At 49.6% G+C, this 18,791-nt stretch overlaps 1 protein-coding gene across 3 annotated transcripts in view; it reads left to right on the forward strand.

Moving 5' to 3' along the window:
- The window catches only part of NFE2L1 (NFE2 like bZIP transcription factor 1), a 25,251-nt gene continuing 6,460 nt past the window's right edge, over positions 1 to 18,791 (forward strand). The window contains exons 1-7 of one of the 3 annotated variants that reach the window (XR_006173061.2): positions 1 to 160; positions 2,881 to 3,093; positions 3,418 to 3,929; positions 12,815 to 13,030; positions 13,859 to 13,948; positions 14,364 to 14,525; positions 15,194 to 16,891. Coding sequence is in view for 2 of the 3 variants with exons in the window: in XM_005301885.5 (XP_005301942.2) it covers positions 3,420 to 3,929; positions 12,815 to 13,030; positions 13,859 to 13,948; positions 14,364 to 14,525; positions 15,194 to 16,468 (2,253 nt within the window). In the remaining variant the exon portion in view is untranslated. Of the gene's footprint in view, positions 161 to 2,880; positions 3,094 to 3,417; positions 3,930 to 10,632; positions 10,975 to 12,814; positions 13,031 to 13,858; positions 13,949 to 14,363; positions 14,526 to 15,193; positions 18,468 to 18,791 lie in introns of those variants that run through there. The other 2 variants (XM_005301885.5, XM_008162690.4) reach the window with 2 other exon arrangements.

Consider the following 18,791-nt stretch of genomic DNA (forward strand, 5'->3'; position numbering starts at 1 on the left):
CTCCCTTCGGTGGCGGATTGGAGGGGATGCCGCGCGTGGGCGGGCTCAGGCCCGCGGTGGCAGGGAAGCGGCTGTTGGTGCTGCTGAGAGTGGGCCCGGCCGGCCGGCGGTGGCTGCCTGTGGGGCCGGGAGGGTCGCGGCTGAGGAGCGCGGAGATCGGGTACCGGCGAGCGGCCCGGGCCGGGGGGCCGGGGGGTGTGGGGAGGGGGGCGCAGAAGGGGGGAGGGGAAGTGGGGTGTGGGGAGGGGGGCGCAGAAGGGGGGAGGGGAAGCGGGTGTGGGGAGGGGGGCGCAGAAGGCGGGAGGGGAAGTGGAGTGTGGGGAGGGGGGCGCAGAAGGGGGGAGGGGAAGCGGGTGTGGGGAGGGGGGCGCAGAAGGGGGGAGGGGAAGTGGGGTGTGGGGAGGGGGGCGCAGAAGGCGGGAGGGGAAGTGGAGTGTGGGGAGGGGGGCGCAGAAGGGGGGGAGGGGAAGTGGAGTGTGGGGAGGGGGGCGCAGAAGGGGGGGAGGGGAAGTGGAGTGTGGGGAGGGGGCGCAGAAGGGGGGAGGGGAAGTGGAGTGTGGGGAGGGGGCGCAGAAGGGGGGGAGGGGAAGTGGAGTGTGGGGAGGGGGGCGCAGAAGGGGGGAGGGGAAGTGGAGTGTGGGGGGAGAGTGGAGTGGGGCGGGGGGGAGGCAGGGGTAAGTTTAGGGTGAGGCTGAAGGGGGAATAGGGCAAGGGGCTGCTGGGGGGGTAGTGGGGTAGCTGGGGGTAATATGAAGAGGGGTAGGCGGTGTATGTACGGGTGTGTGTGTATCTATGGGGCAGTCGGGGGATAAGGGGAGACCAGAACTCGGGGGGGCGGCTATAGGGAGATTTCCCCCCCCCCTCTGGTGCATGTGGGGGCGTTGAACTTTCCCTCTGAAATATGGGGTAAAAGGTTTGGGGCGGGCGTTAGGAGGCCCCTAAGTAGTGTTATGGGGCAGTTCTAATGGGAAGCGCGAGAGGAGTGTGTTCCCCCTGGTGGGTTGGGGGGCGGGGATTGTCTTTTCCGTGGGATCAGAAATGGGGGTCAGTGAATTAGAGAGTTGTAGGAGATAAAGGGGTGTAGGAAAACGGGGGGGGGGGGGATTTGTTAAGGGGTGAGGGTTTTTTGAATGGCTGGGGACTGAAGAGACTTAAGTAACATGTGGCTTTGAGTAACCTGCACCCCATGATGCTATTTAAATAAGCGATGGGAAACCCCATACTATAGTCTCATGAATTTTACTTTAGTGTTCAGCACTGGTGGAGTTCCTGATGCTCTCCCATGTGCCTTGAGGGTGGGGTGCGTCTTTGGGAAGATTTAGGAGGATGAAATTGTTATTAGAGGGACTGAAAAGCTCAGAAAAGCATGGTGACCTAGATGCTGGGATTAAAGGGTCACAAGGAAACTGAAACCTGGTGGGGAGGGGCGCCCTGTTACTTTCAGTTTCTGAGTGACTGAAATCAAAAGTTTTCCAGTACAAAAGGCAATGTTTTGGCTACTGGATTAATTAACTGAGATCTGACATGTGAGTGAGTTGATAAATCAGAAAAATTGGGCTGTAATTATATGTAGGCTTGGAAGAATTAGGGTTTTGTCGGTGAATGCAGTAAATATTGATTTTACTGTATACACAAACTAACAAGAAAATATTTTGATGGATGATAATCAACACTTAGACAATGCTTGAGAATTTGTTAGTTAGATTTAAGGTTATTTACTCTGTATATTTTTACATGTGGTGTTGACAATTTGGATTTTAACGGTTATAAAGTGTTAACTTTTTGAATCTCAAATCTCAATATCTGCTATCACTAAATAATTGTCTGGTCCTCCTCATAATTTCCCCCAACTGTGAAAATTTAAATTGATAAAAATTGAAAAAATGCTAAAAGAAATAATATCAATTTTATCTGTTGAAATTGTAAAAGAAGAATTCTGCCAAACCTAATTATATGTTTGCTTGTAACAAATGAGGTGGAGGTGGGGAATTGAAATTGTGCTTGTTTTGCCCTGATGGATTACTTGGTTGCAGAAGGGACAGCTGAGATTTTGGGATTAGACGTTAATTTAAACACTCCTCCCACTCCTGCCCATGTTGGGAGTTGAGAAAAGATATCCATCAACAAACAATCCTCAGGTGATGATGAGTCCACACCTGGCAACCTTTGAAATCTATAAAAAAAAACCAACAACCCAGAGATGCTGGGTGGAGGAGAAAAATAGGGGTGTACCCTTTGACAGCCTCAAAATACATTGAACTGGGACAGGTGTTTGAAGGGACAGATGGTGGGGGTACATTTTGCTACAAAATTAGGGGCTGCACTCTCCTCAGCTGGGACACTTGCTGTGTGGTGAATTGCCCAGGAAGGTCACATTGTGGAATAGAGGCATCATAAGCATGTTTTTTGTTTTTTAAAGTTCCCTTGTGAGTGATGGGCAGCAGAGGAGAAAGGACTGCATAGGAAGATAGCAAACCCTAGTGTGTTGCAATGTTGTTCTCATTGGCTGTGCAGTATTCACAGTTGCTTATTTGCCACAGAAAGCCCCTGTTGGATTATTATAATCTCGCTGAAAACTGGAGTGAAAGGGAGTCAGAGCTGAATTCCTGCTCCCGAGAGTGGAAGCTGACGCACCAGCCTAAGAATAGAGTAGGGAGGGGGAACTCAGACAATATTGATTCAAAAGATAACCTTTGTTTTATGTGTGTTTGCAGCTATTTAGCCAGCAAACCATCCTTTTGAGGGAAATAGATTTTATTTTGTACATGGCTTGTGTGCAGTGGTGAAACTGATACTTCCGAGTATAGTAACTGCATATGTAATGCAGAGGGTGATGTCTCGTCAGCATCTTACCGTGTTTGTTCTCTGGTTATATTTCAGCTTCTGATGAAATCACAGCCAGGATTGGAGGAGCCGTTGAACCCTTCTTTGGTCGAAGCCTTCCACTCTTCAAGCTTCCTTCAGGAAGCTTCTCAAAGCAGGAGGAGGGAGAGAAGACGCCGCCACCTGTCACAGAGAATACACCCCGCTCTGGAAGCAGGGTGGGGAATCAGGAAGGCTAGAGGAAGTGACTGCATGTGGACTTTTGAGACAGTAAGTCACGTGGGTTTCTATGTAGCCTCGTGGACTGTTATCAAATAGCTACGGTTCTGAAGAGGAGGGGAGAGTGGAGGTTGTTTACTGGGGTATAATTTCTTTTCTCTGGAGATTTAGATCATTAATTTGGCTCGTCTGAGTAACCTGATGACCTTTTTTTTAATTCCTGATTGTTCAAGAGAACCTAAAACTGAAGTTTTGAATTTTCCTTAAACTCTTAATCTTGGTGAATTATGATACTTTGAGCTCTTAGTTATTGGCTGTGGTTGGTTTTTTTTTTTTTAAACCTTCCACCTATGTTTGCTTTTTTTCCTCCTCCAGAAATGCTTTCTCTGAAGAAATATTTCACCGAAGGACTCATCCAATTCACCATTCTACTCAGTTTGATAGGCGTTCGTGTGGACGTGGATACCTACCTGAACTCGCAGCTTCCCCCTCTGAGGGAAATCATTCTGGGCCAGAGCTCTGCTTACACCCAGACCCAGTTCCACAACCTGCGGAACACCTTGGACGGATATGGCATCCATCCGAAAAGTGTAGACCTGGACTATTATTTCACAGCCCGCAGGCTTCTCAACCAGGTGAGGGCCCTGGACAGGTTTCAGGTGCCCACCACTGAAGTAAATGCCTGGTTGGTGCACAGAGACCCCGAAGGTTCTGTGTCCAGTGCCCAGCCCAGCCCAGCCATCACCCTAGAGAACAGCGGTGGCCTGCAAGATGGGACCAGTCCTGACAACGGCGTGAGGGAGAGTGGACCTGAGCAAGGATTTGGTGAAGAATTGGAAGACCTAGGAGCAGTGGCTCCTCCAGGGAATGGAGACTTGACCAAAGAGGTAGGCAGCACCTTCTTCTATAAAAGATGCATGCCAAAGAAAGGGAACCGTTTGAGGACTTCCATGGGAGAGGAGTAGTTTGGAGCGTAACGTTGAGCGGTGCGTAGCTTCCACGTGTGTACTCAGCACCTCTGAATATCAGGCCCCTTAGTCTGTGAGCCCCTTAATATTAAGGTTGGGTGGTTCTGGGCACTTTCTCTTGATGTGCGCTGTGTCTTGGTCTGAAATTGGGTGGCTAGTCAATAATTCAGTTTGAGTGCAGACTTGCATTTATGGGAATGACACAATATTACCTTCTCTTTCCCAGTATTGGGTAACAGTTTCATCCCATGAGTCACCTGGGTGGTAGATTACTTGGCTCTGGAGTTTGTCCAAATAATGTTTACAGCTTGGTTGCCAATATAGAGTGGGGAGGATGGTGAATTAGAAAGTGGCTTTTTTTCCAGCTGAGTGTATTCTCCCAGTTGCTATGACAGAGTCATGTGTCTGACCCCCCAGCAGTTGCTACTCTTACTTTCCATTCGGTTTCTTTGGCAAGGCATGTTCAGACTCCGCTTCCCTGGGGCTGTATTGTACTGCTTTTAGTGATGGATTCCAGTGGAGAATGTTTGCATGGATGCTACAGCCTCTCTCCTAAACTGTGCCGCTCAGACACGCCATTATGTATGGTGGGGAGTAGGCATGGGGATTTCCCAACTGTCCTGATCCCTAATCTCCTGTGATGAAGCTTAGAGGCAGCTCTTTGGAGTCAGAAGCAGGGGAATTTTGCAGGCAACTGTTGAGGCCGTCTGGAACTTCTGTCATGTGATTTCAGTATAGCTACAGGCAGGAAATAGCATAAATGTCTCTCTGATGTGAAAGTGTTCATCCAGGAGAGGAAAAAGGTGAAACTTTCTTCAGATCTGATAATGTACTTAATGGCATAATCTTGCCACTGGAAGCCTGCATGGAGCATAGCTTGCCTGAATATGAGACACTTCCCCTATCCACTAGAAAGGGCATCTGCTAGGGGAAGGAACAAAGGCTGAGGCCTGGTCCCCACTTAGTCCGGACTTCGGACTAAGGTACGCAAATTCAGCTACGTTAATAACGTAGCTGAATTCGAAGTACCTTAGTCCGAACTTACCGCGGTCCAGACGCGGCTGGAAGTCTCCCCCCGTCGACGCCGCGTACTCCTCTCGGCGAGCTGGAGTACCGGCGCCGACTGTGAGCACTTCCGGGATCGATTTATCGCGTCTTAACCAGAGGCGATAAATCGATCCCAGAACATCGATGGCGTGCCGCCGGACCAGCCGGTAAGTGAAGACTAGGCCTGAGAGAGCTAAGTCTGGCAATGTTACTTAGTGTTTAGAGTAGGGGACTGAAAGTAAGAGGTATTTTCATTTCTAATTACTTTCTGTGTGACTTTGGACAAGCCAATAATTAATGGTACCTTCCATCTGAGGATCTCAAAACACTTTACACAAGTGGTCACGAATCTAGCTTCTTACCAGTCCAGTGACTGACGTGTATACTTACTCCCATTTTGCAAATCGGAAACTGGGGCACAGATTGAAGTGACTTGCCTAAGGTCAACAGTCTGTGGTAGAGTGGGGAAAGGAATTCAGATCTCCCACTCCCATCCTATGGCTTCACGACAAGACCAGCCTTCTCTGTGCCTGGGGTTTTCCCTCTTTAGAATGGGGATAATGTACCTGGAGATCTTTTGATGACGAATACTATATAAATACAAAGTGGGGGTGGTATTTAGGAAGCCGTAGTTAGAGGAGTGAGAGGAGGCAGAGTGTATGGATTGTAGGAAGAATCCTACTGCCGATTTGTTTGGTCTGTAGGTTGGTGGTATCACTGGTTTCCTAATGCCTGCTCAGCTGTATTTTTTTATTTTATTTTTTTTTAAACTAAAATTGTGCATTAAATATCAATCCAATTGTAAGCTCTCCATATGCAGGATGCAGTGACCCTGCTGCAAACCTGGCCAGCTCAAACTGGATTTGCTGCAAATGAGTCTCCTGGATGATCCAGATTCAAGCCTTCTGGAAAGTGTACTTCTCTGGACTACTATAATTGCTTCTTGTTGGGGGGGCGGAGGGGATCGCTAACCCTTTCTTTCTGTATTCTACATATTCAAGTGCATGTTTTCTCCTCCCATCTTTTCTATTTTTCACTAAGAAGTCTGGCTCACACCTTGTAGAGTTTCTCTTTAAACGTGCATCCAGAAGATGCGCTGTGACTTCCTTTGGGACATGGCACTTTCCTGATTTTTTTTTTTTTTTTTTCTTTCTCCTCCTCCACTCCCCCAACCCATTTATGTTCAGCCCTGATGGCATGCAGTGCTAGGAAATCCTGCCTCCCAGTCCCTCCTCTCCTGATGAACATGCACTTCATACGTTGGTCCTGCTAGTGAAGGCAGGGGGCTGGACTCAATGACCTTTTGGGGTCCCTTCCAGCTCTATGAGATAGGTATATCTCCATATATTGTATTATTATACCTCCCTATGTTCCCCAAGGGGTGGACAAGACTGTACTTGCAGCTGATGTGAAGCTACAAAGCATGATTCCAAGCATTATCTACGTGATCATTTTTCTTTGTCTGGAACCTTGAACCTCATTTAGCTGTATGGCTGGTAAATGTAGAGGGACTTAAAAGCTTTTCTGTCAGGTGTGCTGTTGTGCTGTGCGGTTCCTGGTAGACACTATAATTGGAATTCACCTGAGACGGGCTGGAGGTTTGACTCTCCTGCCTATATCCTGTGGGAAGCAGACAGGAGGATAGTGTTAGGCAGACAATTGCAGAAGTAGGGGAGACACATTTCCCAGGTCTTCTCCTGGGACTTACAATCTGAATAGAGTGGCAACATTTTATGGTCCAGACCAGATCTTGCTGTGGGGGAAATGCATTGTATCTTGGAGCTGGAGCTCACCCTGTGGTATGGTGCAAGACACTCTCTGTTTCGTTGTTCTGATTAGCTTTGAGGATGGTTCTGACTTGGAATTTGTCTTGCTATCCTGGTCTGTAAACGGTGGTGTATCCTGGTGAGGGTTATATTCAGGAGCATCCCAGTGCTTGCTCTTTCTTGCTGTTTTGCTACTATAGCATCCCAAGGGCAGGGGTTTTTTTTTGTCCTCAGTGTCTCTTGTCTGAGGTTTTTCCTCTTCTCCAGCACAGCATGGGGGAGGGAATTGTTGTCCTGTTGGCTGATCTTTGAAAAGATTGGCCCTGTGGATTACGATGTCCCTATAACGTTTCCACAACAAGAGGATAAAAATACCCACCAAGTGGAACATGTGACGAACTGCTGGTGCTGGGTATTATCCCAGTATGACAAAGCCCCCCTCCAACCAGTACTCTGGTAACAGGGTATTAGAACGTGGGTAAGATCTTCTTACACTTGGCTGTCTGCATAGAACTGACTTGTTTACAGTCAGTTCCTAAGGGACAGCAACCAGATAAAGTGACCAGCTGAGGACATACTGTTTCTGTTAACCTTAGTGATGAGGGATAATGGGGGCTCTCTTTTTGGGAGGGGGGGCTTGAGAGGATTTAGGTGTCTGCACCTCCCAGTCCAAGCAATGTTAGACAGGGATAGGTCAAGGTTATATAGAACTTCCTTTTAAATATTGAAATAGTATTTACTGCTTACAAAGTGTTTCTGTGGATGTAAAAGCTCTTTCAAAGAGGGTAACTCATCAGTTACCCATCTGTAAAATGGGGATAACGACATCCATCCATTTTGTTAAAGTGCTTTGAGGTCTGTGGATGCAAAATCCAATGTACGTACCAAGTATTTGTCATTTTACACAGATGGTGAAACAAGGGCGCAGAGCGGCTCAGTGAGTTGCCCAGCAAGTCCGAGGGGGAGCTGGAAATATAATTAAGGTCTACTCACTCTCTGTTCTGAGTTCTAATTCGCCACAAGACTGTAAACTGCATCCACTTTAAGTGCTGGTTCTTCTGAGAGGCCTCCAAGTACTGGTGTATTTAGAGGAGAAAGGCTGAGACTACAGGTACTGAGGGTTAGCTCCGGGGTTATAGACTTTAGCTTGCAATCCAGATGTTATGACTTGGATCAGTAAGTGGATATTTCAGGATGTGCAGGACTTTTCCATCAAGCTCCACGGGGAGGCAGGTTTTGTCCCCTGTACATACAGCTTGGGGGGGTGGGGGCTGTGATAACTAAAGGACATAGCAGAAACGGAAGGGATCCAGACATGGAGCTAAAATGATTTGGAACTTGTACAGAATATCATATAAAGAGATTGAAAAGATTAGGACTTAAGTTTAGAGAGGACAAATAAGGGGGACATGAGAGAGAAAATAATGAATGGTATAGAGAAGGTAAACTGGGCACTCTTGTTTTTCCTTTCCCTCTTTGCCATAACTAAAGCTGCAGGTTTGTCACAGCAGGGGAAAAAGTCAAGGATCGGGTGATTTTCCTGTTCATCAATGTCGTCCTTTGTGGGGTTTTTTTTTTTTTGTGTGTGTGTGTGTGCGCCCATGACTTGCCTCACGGCAGCAGCTTCTATCCCACGGGGCTGGGCCCAGCTCCCTTCTCTGGGCAGTACGATCATGTGTGTGGGGTTGCAACACAAATCAGATTTGGCTAAGATGCCCCTTCGTCATGATGGAGGGGATAGGTCAAACCTACGCAGTGCTGTGACCAGGTCACAATACCCAGAGCATGGTGCTGGGCCCAGCCTCATTGGATGCAGGAGCAACTTAGGCCAGAGGTGAGTGCAGGATATGCTCCATCTCCACTCTGGGAGCTGCCCTTCCCTGGGATGAGTGCGGAGCAGGCTCTGTCTCCAGCCTTCCTCCCCCCTCAGGCCGAGCTGGTGCGGAAGGTTCTATTGTGCGTGGTCAGTGCCCCCTCTTTTTTTCAGGGCATTTTTACTCAAAGCTTATGGAGCAGTGACTGAATCTGTGACTCTTACAACATTTACCATGGCTGCTCTGATTTTTTTTATTAAATGCTGTGACAAATCTGCAGCCCTACCCATAATGCAAGAACAAGGGGATAGCCAGTGAAATTGAACAGCAGCAAATTAAAAACCGATAAAACAGTTTACATAACACGTAATTAACTTGTGGAACTCACTGCCCCAAGATATCAGTGAGGCCAAAACTTAGCAGGCTCGAAAAAAGGATTAGACCTTTATCTAGAAAATGAGAACATACACAGTTATTTGGCCAAAAGATATAAAGCAGTTGATCTCAACCAGGAGTACATGTACCCTTGGTGGTATGCAGAGGTCTTCCAGGGCGTACATCAACACATCTAATTTTTTGCCTAGTTTTTTATAACAGGCTACATAAAAAGCACTAGCAAAGTCAGTATAAACTAAAATTTCATACAGACAGTGACTTGTTTATACTGTTCTATATACTATTGTGGAAGCAGAGGTTTTTCTCTGACACTGTACATTGAAATGTAAGTACAATATTTATATTCAGTGGATTTATTTTATAATTATATGGTAAAAATGAGTCAGTAATTTTACAGTACTATTGGCTGTGACACTTTTTTGTATTTTTATGTCTGATTTTTGTAAGCAAGTAGTTTTTAAGTGAGGTGAAACTAGGGGGTATGCAAGACAAATCACTCCTGAAAAGGCTACAGTAGTCTGGAAAGGTTGAGAGCCACTGATATAAAGATAAACACCTCTTGCTTCATAGCATAAGCCAAATGCTAACTGCCAAGGGTTAGGAAGAAACGTCTCTTATGGGCAGCTTACTCCATAATTGTACAATGTGAGGACTGAAGCACCTTCCTGAAGAATCTGTTACTGGCCACCACTGGGGATACATAGACTACTGGTCTGACTGGCATAGCAGTTCCTATTTCTAACTCGCTCCCCTCCTGCTGGTGCGGGAAGGATGGGTGCAGGTCCATGACTGACTCAGTGGCAAGGCTCATGCTCTCATCCGGCATGTAAATATGATGTGCAAATCCTCCCCAATCTCCCAGTGACATCACTGCACATGTGCAGATGGCACAGACACCCTGTCTCTGGTTCTGACCTATTTTTCCCCCCCCTATGGTAGGGGAGGCCAGGTGCCCGTTTCCTAGTGGGGTCTGGTCTTGCAGGATGTGGGGCCCTACCACGCCAAAGCTGGGTCCCCGGTTTATCCGGGCCGGGGGGGGGGAAGACTTGGCCTGTGACCAAGGGGGGAGCCGAGCTGCTGGTAACCTCCCTGGAGAATGTAAAGAATCCTGGCAAAGGTGCCATTGGGCCCAACCTCCTGGCAGCCCGGCCCAGCCCTCCTGTGGGGTGTCACTGCCTGGAGCTGCTGTCAGTTTCACTGGGGGGGGGGGGAGAGGAGGAGAGATCCCTCTGACGCTTCCCTCCCCACTGCACCATCCCAGGGAGCGGTGGGTGGGGCACCCTGGCGTGGGCGCGTCTCCTCAAGGAGACACAGGCCCCAGCAGCTGAGCCCAAGGGGGGAGGGGGAGACTCCTCGCTGCAGCTTCCACAGCGACCGGGGGGGCGGAGCCGGGCTCTCGCCGCAGCCTAGGTGACGAGCGCAGGGGGCGGGGCGGAGACTGGCTCCCTCCGCATCCTCGCCAGTGACCCGGGGCATGGGATTGGCTCGCGCCGCAGCCTAGGTAACAAGCGGAGGGAGGAGACTGGCTCCCTCCGCATCCTCCGCGGTGACCTGGGGGAGGGGATTGGCTCGCGCCGCAGCCTAGGTAACAGGCAGGCGGGGGAGGGGAGGAGGGGGATTGGGTCTCGCTGCAGCCTCAGCCATGAGCAGGGGGTGGGGATTCGGGCCAACTCCTGCCTAAGCAACAAGCGAGGCCCACGGCTGGGGCTGGGGCTGAGGGCTGGCTGGAGCACAGCACCTGTGGATCACATGCGGTTGGGGGGGGGGGGCTTGCAAACAACCAGGGGTCCGGCCTGCCAAACAACGCTCCGTCCCTGAACTCGGAGATGTCTGTGCGGCACCGTGCCCGGGTCTCTCAGCTCTGCCTGCCTGGAATGCGCCCCACATAGACCATGATCTGCAGGGACAGCTCCATGAGCAGCAGCTGGGGACATGAAAAAGGTATCACTTACCTTAACCCTTTTCTTGCTGCTCCAGGCGAGGCTGGGGAGAGACCTAGGAAGTCTTGTCTCGAGGAGACAGGTGTATGAGCCGAGCACAGGGTAGCGGGGGTAGTCGGAGAAAGGGGCCTTGCTGAGGCTGACGAGAGACATTTGGGCCTGGGGGGGGGACTGGTCTTTGGGGAGGGTGTGATAGTGAAGGCTCAGGGCAGAAAGGGGGTCAGGGGATGGTTTCACGGTAGCATTTGGGATGTCGTGGAGTACAGAGCCTAAATACTGTAGACATTGTGTATGGTGACATTGACCTCACAAAAGGCTGGTGTCTAGGGGGCCCTGGTTGTGTTTCGGGGCGGCTGGGGGGGTATTGTGGATTCCTTTTGTCCATTTCTGTAAGTCCCAAATGTGATGGCAGCTATGGGGGAACCTTTTTCACGAGAGCAGGGAGAATCTTTTTAAGGAGGCAGAGATGTCCTGTCTCCTTGCTTTGAGGTGGGGGAAGGGGTGCTAAGTGCTCATGGACAAACTGTGAAGTCGACTGCCACAATTTTTCAGTAAGATAAACCATCCATGCTATGATGTGGGAGGCAGGGTGGGGAGGAATCTGTACTTCCCAGGGTTAGGTGGTAATTCTAGGGTAGGGCCTTGGGTCCTGGTCATATTAAAAGGCCCCTGAGGTTTGAACCAGCACAGGCTGCTTTTCAGGGGTGTGCCCTGGGTTAGGCTTGCATTAGAGGGAGGGGCTTGTGGGTAGTGGTGGCTGTGAAGAGAGACAAATGTTTGCAGATTCCTGATACTATGTGGTTAGGGATGAGGCATTTGGGTTCTTGATCATGTTGATGCTAGGGAGCAGAAGGGTGGTAGCCGGCCTTTCCCGTCACACTCGGGGTCACGGATTCTTTGCACCGGGACCCTGGGGCTGTCGAGGGAGGGAAGATGAGAGTTCTCGGAATGGGGTTAAAGTTCCGGCAGGGTGTGTGTGTGGGGGGGGGATCTCAGTTGGAAGGCTGCGCTGTCTCTCATTTGTAGGTGATGGGCTGGGCAGGGCTGGCATCTCGGCTGTCTGTAGACAAGTGGTGAGCAGGCTGGCAGCAAGGCTCTCCAGTTGCATCAGGTGGCTGGGAATGCAGGGTTTTTCCTCTCCAGTGCACTCCACCCCTTTATGCAAATGTCGAGAATGGCACCACAGGCTGATGCAAGCTCCTCCGTGGAGCAGCAATCCTGCCTGACAATTGGTCCTCGCCATCCAGCCGGCATCGTGCAGCCCAGAGGAGTTAAAGCTGCAGACTCCCTTTTTCCTGAGACGGGAGGAGGCCCCTGCGGAGCATGGAGGAGAGCGCTAACGTCGCTTTCCAATGGAGTTCTGTTCTTTCTCCAGCCTGGCTCCTTTGCACAGCTGCTGGTAGAGACCTAGCCGGGCAAAATGACCATAGGCTCTTGTGCAAAGCAGGGGCAGCAGCTGGCCTCTGTGCAAGGCAGGGGCGAAGCACTGGTGTCTGGAGTCCCCGATGGGGGTGGGGCGGTACGTGAAAGAAACCATCATGGAAGGTTGGAACTGTGTCCAGTACTAATAGATGGGTGGGGAGAGAGCACTGTGCCCCAAGGAAGGTGTTGTCGCGGGTGGGAGTGTTGGTAGGGGGGATGCAGGGTAGTACAGAAAGGGTGGTTAGGAATCTGGGTGGAATGAGGGCATTGTGTTGTAGGGTGGAGGGGGTGCTTGTCTGGGGAGATTGACGTGCTGCAGGAACAGGGGGGTGGGGGCAAGTGGAGAAGAGGGTCTTCCCTCCATGGTGGGGTGTAGATGAGCCTGCCAAGTGCTGAAGGAAATCTTGTGTGTCTTTCAGGACATCGATTTGATTGACATCCTGTGGAGACAGGATATTGATCTCGGCGCTGGGCGAGAGATTTTTGACTACAGCCATCGCCAGAAGGAGAGCGAAGTGGACAAAGAACTGAGTGATGGGAGAGAGCATGGGGACAGCTGGAGGAGCGGAGGGAACGAGACCTTGGATAGAAACCTGCTAGTTGATGGAGAGACGGGGGAGAGTTTCCCTGCACAGGTAACAGTCGGGCTTACCCCTCATTCCAGGGTGTATTGCGGTGTTCTGGGATTCGTGCCACTGAGCAGGGGAGGAGAGGGAACCATCAGCTAGCTGTTATTAGCAGTGGCACTGAGTGATTTTTAGAGGGGACACTCTTCCTCCCTTCTGGCTGATGGTAATGGCTGTTGAGCTAAGAAAGGGCATGGAGACGACCATCACCCATCTGGATGACAGGCTGTGATGTTGGAGAACAGTTTGTCTCCCAGGCTGGAGACAACCAAATACAAAGGTGAACTGGGGAAATAACCAGGAAGCTATTGGCACCCTGATTATCTGCTGCGAGGAAATAAGCAGGAGGGTCCATGGTCACTAACACAGAGCAAGACAAGGCCAGAGTCTCTTTGAATGTTGACAAGGCTTTATTCCAGTGAGCGGTTTGGGAGTGGGAGTCATTGGCTCCCGTTCTGCTTGTAGGTTCTTTGTAGAAGTTGTGAATGAGGAGCAGGGGCGGGGGGAGAGCGTAGGCACTGAGCAAAATCCTCCCTAGGCTCTAGGAAGTTTGAAGCTGAGTCTATCTGCAGCACGTGTCAGTGAAGCTAATCCAGAAAAGTCAGCATGAAACTAACCCGAACGAGAGTTCATTTGACCCTGGCCCATTTAGGAGGAGTATTGACTAGCTTCAGAAAGTCATGGCAGGTGCTCCTTGGCTAGCAGGATGGTGATTGCAACTTGATGCAAAAGTGTGGAGGACTCTGGATATTTGGGTCCCTGATGCCCTTGGTGTCCTACCCTTTAGGGAGGTCCTTACCCTTCAGTAAACTGTGCTGAAATGATTCGTTGTCCCAGGTGCCTGGCGTGGTGGATCAGACGGCCCTGTCGCTGGAGGAGTGCCTTAGGTTGCTGGAAGCCACCTTCCCCTTTGGGGAGAACTCTGAGGTGAGTTTGTGCATTCTTGAAAATGGAAACCATTTCTCCATGACTCATTTCTAAGCGTGACAGATCCAGAGCCTGTTTTTGTTGGTGCACTGGGATTTGATGCCTTTTGCCTCCCATTTAAGACAAATATCGGAGACCGCTAAACTGGCAGTAAATTGGGTTAATCTGTCTAAGGAGGCTCCAGGCACAGCTCCTGTGAAGCAGCCAGTGGGGAAGATGGTCACAATTAATTAAGGGCTTCTGACTTTGTTTCTAATTAGTTCGCAGTGAACTGTAGGGGAATAACCGCAGCTAGTTCTCAGTCTGAATAAAAGAAAAGCCGTTCCCTGTTGTGGAGCCTGAAAGGCATTCAGGGCTTTGCTGACCTGCCTCTCCTCGGCAGACCAGATGTGGACGAACACTGCTTTGTATTTAGTTTCCAGCTGCAGATGCCTCCCACCTAAATGAAGCTGTGCCTAGTGAAAGCGAGTCTTCAGTTATCCAGAGCGGCCTCCTGTCTCCTCTTCTGACGGAGACAGAGTCCCCATTCGATCTGGAGCAGCAGTGGCAGGACCTTATGTCTATAATGGAAATGCAGGTTAGTTCTTGCTAATTGCTCTACAGTGGTTAATTGTCTGGGTCCCCATTGCTCCCTTTTCTCTCTCCAGTGGGTACCCGAAGCAGGACTGATGGCGGGGTGTGTGTGTGTGTATTGTGGGCATTCCTGATCCGTGTGTAGGTGCAGAGCAGGATTGCTATTGGAAATGCTTGATGCATACGCCTCCAGGATGTGGTATCTCATCCCCTTTGGGCTAGCTGAAGGATATGTCAACATGCTGAATGTTTAGGTGAGGGTGATACCTGGTGTGTGCCCTCCCCATCTCAAGCTGCTGGTGTTCATTTTAGTGGTTTGATGGCTGTTCCAAGCAGCTGAGATCTAGAGTGTAGTTGTAGTTTTGGGTCAAAAACTGCTGCCCTTGCGGCTTGGCCCATAGTGTGCAGTTTTAAAACTGCCTCGGTCTTGGGGTGGGGAGAGGGAACAGAGAGAGACAGGAATTTCTTAGTGTTGGCAACATGAGTCTTAAATCTTCCAGATCCTCCAGACCTCATGAGCGCTGCTGGAACGAGCTCACTCCATGATCTCTGCAGGCTCCTCTCTTTTCTATTTTTAGCCTCTGGTGGTGGTTGCAGTGCACATAGGAAATGGGGGAGAAGGACAGTGCTCAAGGCTGGATCATTTGTTGAACTGCTTCTAATCTCTTTCAGGCTATGGAAGTGAACAACACAACTGCTGAAATCCTGTATAATGGCACAAATGGAGACCTGCTGACTGCTAACTACAGTCTAGCTCCAAACACTCCCATCAATCAGAATGTCAGCCTGCATCAGGCATCTCTGGGTAGCTGCACACAGGACCTCTCCTCCCTCTTCAGCTCAGAGATTGAGAGTCCCTCCGTGGCTAGCAGCTCCGCTCTGCTCCAGCTGGCTCCTGACAACTCCACTGGCCTCAACACCACGTTTGGATCTACCAACTTGAGTGGGATCTTCTTCCCTCCACAGCTGAACAGCACAGTCAACGAGACAACTGGCCCTGAACTACCAGATCCATTAGGGGGTCTTCTAGATGAAGCCATGCTTGATGAGATCAGCTTGATGGACTTGGCTATTGAAGAAGGTTTCAACCCAGTGCAAGCCTCTCAGCTGGAAGAAGAGTTTGATTCTGACTCAGGGCTTTCTCTGGACTCTAGCCATAGTCCTGTTTCTTTCAGTAGTTCAGAAGCCTCTTCTTCCTCCTCCTCCTCCTCCTCCTCTTCTTCCTCTTTTTCTGAGGAAGGAGCTGTAGGCTACAGCTCAGACTCTGAAAATGTGGACTTTGAAGAAACGGAAGGGGCAGTTGGATACCAACCGGAGTACAGCAAGTTCTGCCGCATGAGCTATCAAGATCCATCAGAACTACGCTACTTGCCTTACCTGGAGCATGTTGGTCACAACCACACCTATAACATGGCACCTGAGAGCAAGGAGAAGCAATCTGACTTCCTGGATAAGCAGATGAGCCGGGACGAGCACCGAGCTAGAGCCATGAAGATCCCTTTCACCAATGACAAGATTATAAACCTGCCAGTGGAGGAGTTCAATGAACTTCTCTCCAAGTACCAGCTCAGTGAGGCACAGCTGAGCTTGATCCGGGACATCAGGAGGAGGGGCAAGAATAAGATGGCTGCCCAAAACTGCCGCAAGAGGAAACTGGACACCATCCTGAACTTAGAACGGGACGTGGGAGACTTGCAGAGGGACAAGTCCAAACTGCTCAGGGAGAAGGTGGAATTTCTCAAGTCCATTCGCCAGATGAAACAGAAGGTGCAAAACCTGTACCAGGAAGTGTTTGGGCGCCTGCGTGATGAGAATGGCCAGCCCTACTCTCCAAATCAATACTCCCTACAGTATGCCAGCGATGGCAGTGTTATCTTGATACCTCGCGCCTTGGCAGACCAGCAGGCCAGGCGGAAGGAGAGGAAACAGAAAGACAGGAGGAAGTGAGCCAGGGCGAGGAGGAGGGAGCTCACTAAAGTTAGAAACTGGAGAAGGGCTGAGCCTGGAAGTACTAGAGGAACTTTCATGCCTTCTTATCCAATATATCTTCTCAAAACGTGACTGCTGCCGGTCAGTGTACAGGAAGAGACTGCTGCACATGGAGGGTGCAGGACCTGCACTTTGAATTTCTGATGGCTCCCATCAGGGAGTGACCGGGGAGGAACACACAGTGAACTAGGCGAGCCCAGCTCCCTCTACAACCTGGAATCCTTTGCGTATGGGGAATAAGCTGGCATCCTTGGTGGTGAGAATCTGCAGAAGATGGAGAAACTACTGTTTAGGAACTGGCTTTAAAAAAAGATTTAAGCAAATGAACTTAAAGTTATAGGAGAGACATTTTTCTGAACTTCCAAAGTTCTGTGACTTCAGGTAGTTGTTTTTTTTTTTTTTCCCCCCCCGAACCAGTTTTGACATTGGTGTGTGATATAAAACCTGACTTGATTCCAGATTAACCAATTTCCCTTCCTAGATCAGACCAGTGGAAACACAAAGTGGTGTGACTTTCATTAACTCTTTCCAGTCTGAGGCCCCTTAGATGGGGCTAGGAGAAGTGGGAGAGCTCTTATCTTACCATCTCTAGAGCTGTTAACCCTCATGTGCAGTGGACCTTAGCAGCTGTGCTACAGCTTTGGGGTAGGTGGATCTGGAAAGGGTTAATAGAACCAATGTGATGATGTATCCCCCACAAAACTCAGAGCATGTCACTGCCAATGAGCCAGCACCATGGCGTTAGATGATGGCAAGCCGTAGCCTGCATGCAAACACTGTCTTCTCCCACTGACTGGCTGAGGAACCAGGGTGGAAAGGGGTGGGTGGGCTTGGGTCTAAAGCTTGTCTGTAGCCAGTTCTTTCTAGCTGCAGCAGCTTTGGGAACTGGCTGCTGGATGGCCTGAAAGGAGACGCATGTGGGGTTGAGGTGTAGCAATTTGGGTTGGTATAGAGCACAACAGGGGGAGCAGAGGGTTCCTACCCCATGAAGTGGGCTTGTCACTTATAGAAATAGACATTGGTTAGGATTCCTGTTTCTCAGCCATGCTTTGTTTTTCAGGGCTTCAGCCCTGGTTTCCCAACAAGCTCTAGAACGCTTGTGTTGAGTAAGAGAGAGAAGCCCCAATGTTCAAAGCTGCTCAGTGTTCTCTTTGCCATAAAGACTCAGTGTAACTCTGTGTGATCACGTGATAGAGTCTCTTCTGTCCCTAGGTGTTGGTCTGACTTCCTTTGTTTTAAGAAGGGGGGTGGGGGTAGTGCCTTGATCGCTGCTGATCTTGGTCTGTAAGACTGAGACAATCCTAGAAGCTGTATTCACAATATAGCACAGCTGGGCGTGTACTGACTTTACCAGCAACTGAAAAGCAAAATGGCTTTCCTAGCCAGTCCTGTGCATGTCAGATGGGGTGAGGCCATAGCACTGAATGGAGAATGTGCATCCTATGGAGGACTTGGGGAGGGAGGCAGGATCTGCAGTGAAAGTAACCTTGCAATGAAAAGTGAGAGCAAAGGTCTGCTGTAGACAGCCTGGAGAAGTCTAATTTCATATTCTAGTACTGCAAGAGAAGACATCTGTCTAAAATGTGTATTCCAGGTTATTTTAAAAACAGCTGCATCTTGTCAGAGTGCATCACGCTGAGAACGATAGGGCACTTGGTTAGTATATTCACTGTGCCATGATCTCATGCTGAACAGCAGGAGATGGACTCGCTAGGACCAAACAGGTCTCTTCCATCTTTAACTTCTGTGATTCAATGGCTTTACTTTCTTATATGCATGAGATGAAGCACAAGTCGTGGAGATGTGGCTGGGTGCAGGGAGGTTGGAATGGAGCCCATAGTGTATGTTTTAAATTATTTTCCTCTTAGAACCTTTATTTTAATGATCTGTGACCTGTCAGGGAGAGAAGAGAGATTGTGAGCGCACAGGACAAAAATAAAATGGCTTATTCGCTGTATGTGCATTTGTTTCATGGAGTCTTTTTTTGATGATTATTTTTGAGCAGAAGGGAAGCTAAGATATTAATGATCCTACCTGGCAGTTGCTTGTATAAAATAACTGCCCTGTCTGCACCGATTACCCCCAGACTGTCTGTAAGCCAGGAGAAGGAGCAAACTTGGTTCACCTCTTGAGCACTAATTGGGCCCAACCATTGTAAGTATCTGGTATTGGCTTAATTCTTATTCCTACTTTAAAAAAAGCTGTAAAGGACTTCTTCTTTACTGTCTCTAGTTAAGAGGCTCTCCTTTCTCCTGAGGCACTTGGCTCTAGCCCTCGTTTT

The sequence above is a fragment of the Chrysemys picta genome, chromosome 24, assembly GCF_011386835.1.
Source record: "Chrysemys picta bellii isolate R12L10 chromosome 24, ASM1138683v2, whole genome shotgun sequence".
NCBI lineage: Eukaryota > Metazoa > Chordata > Testudines > Emydidae > Chrysemys > Chrysemys picta.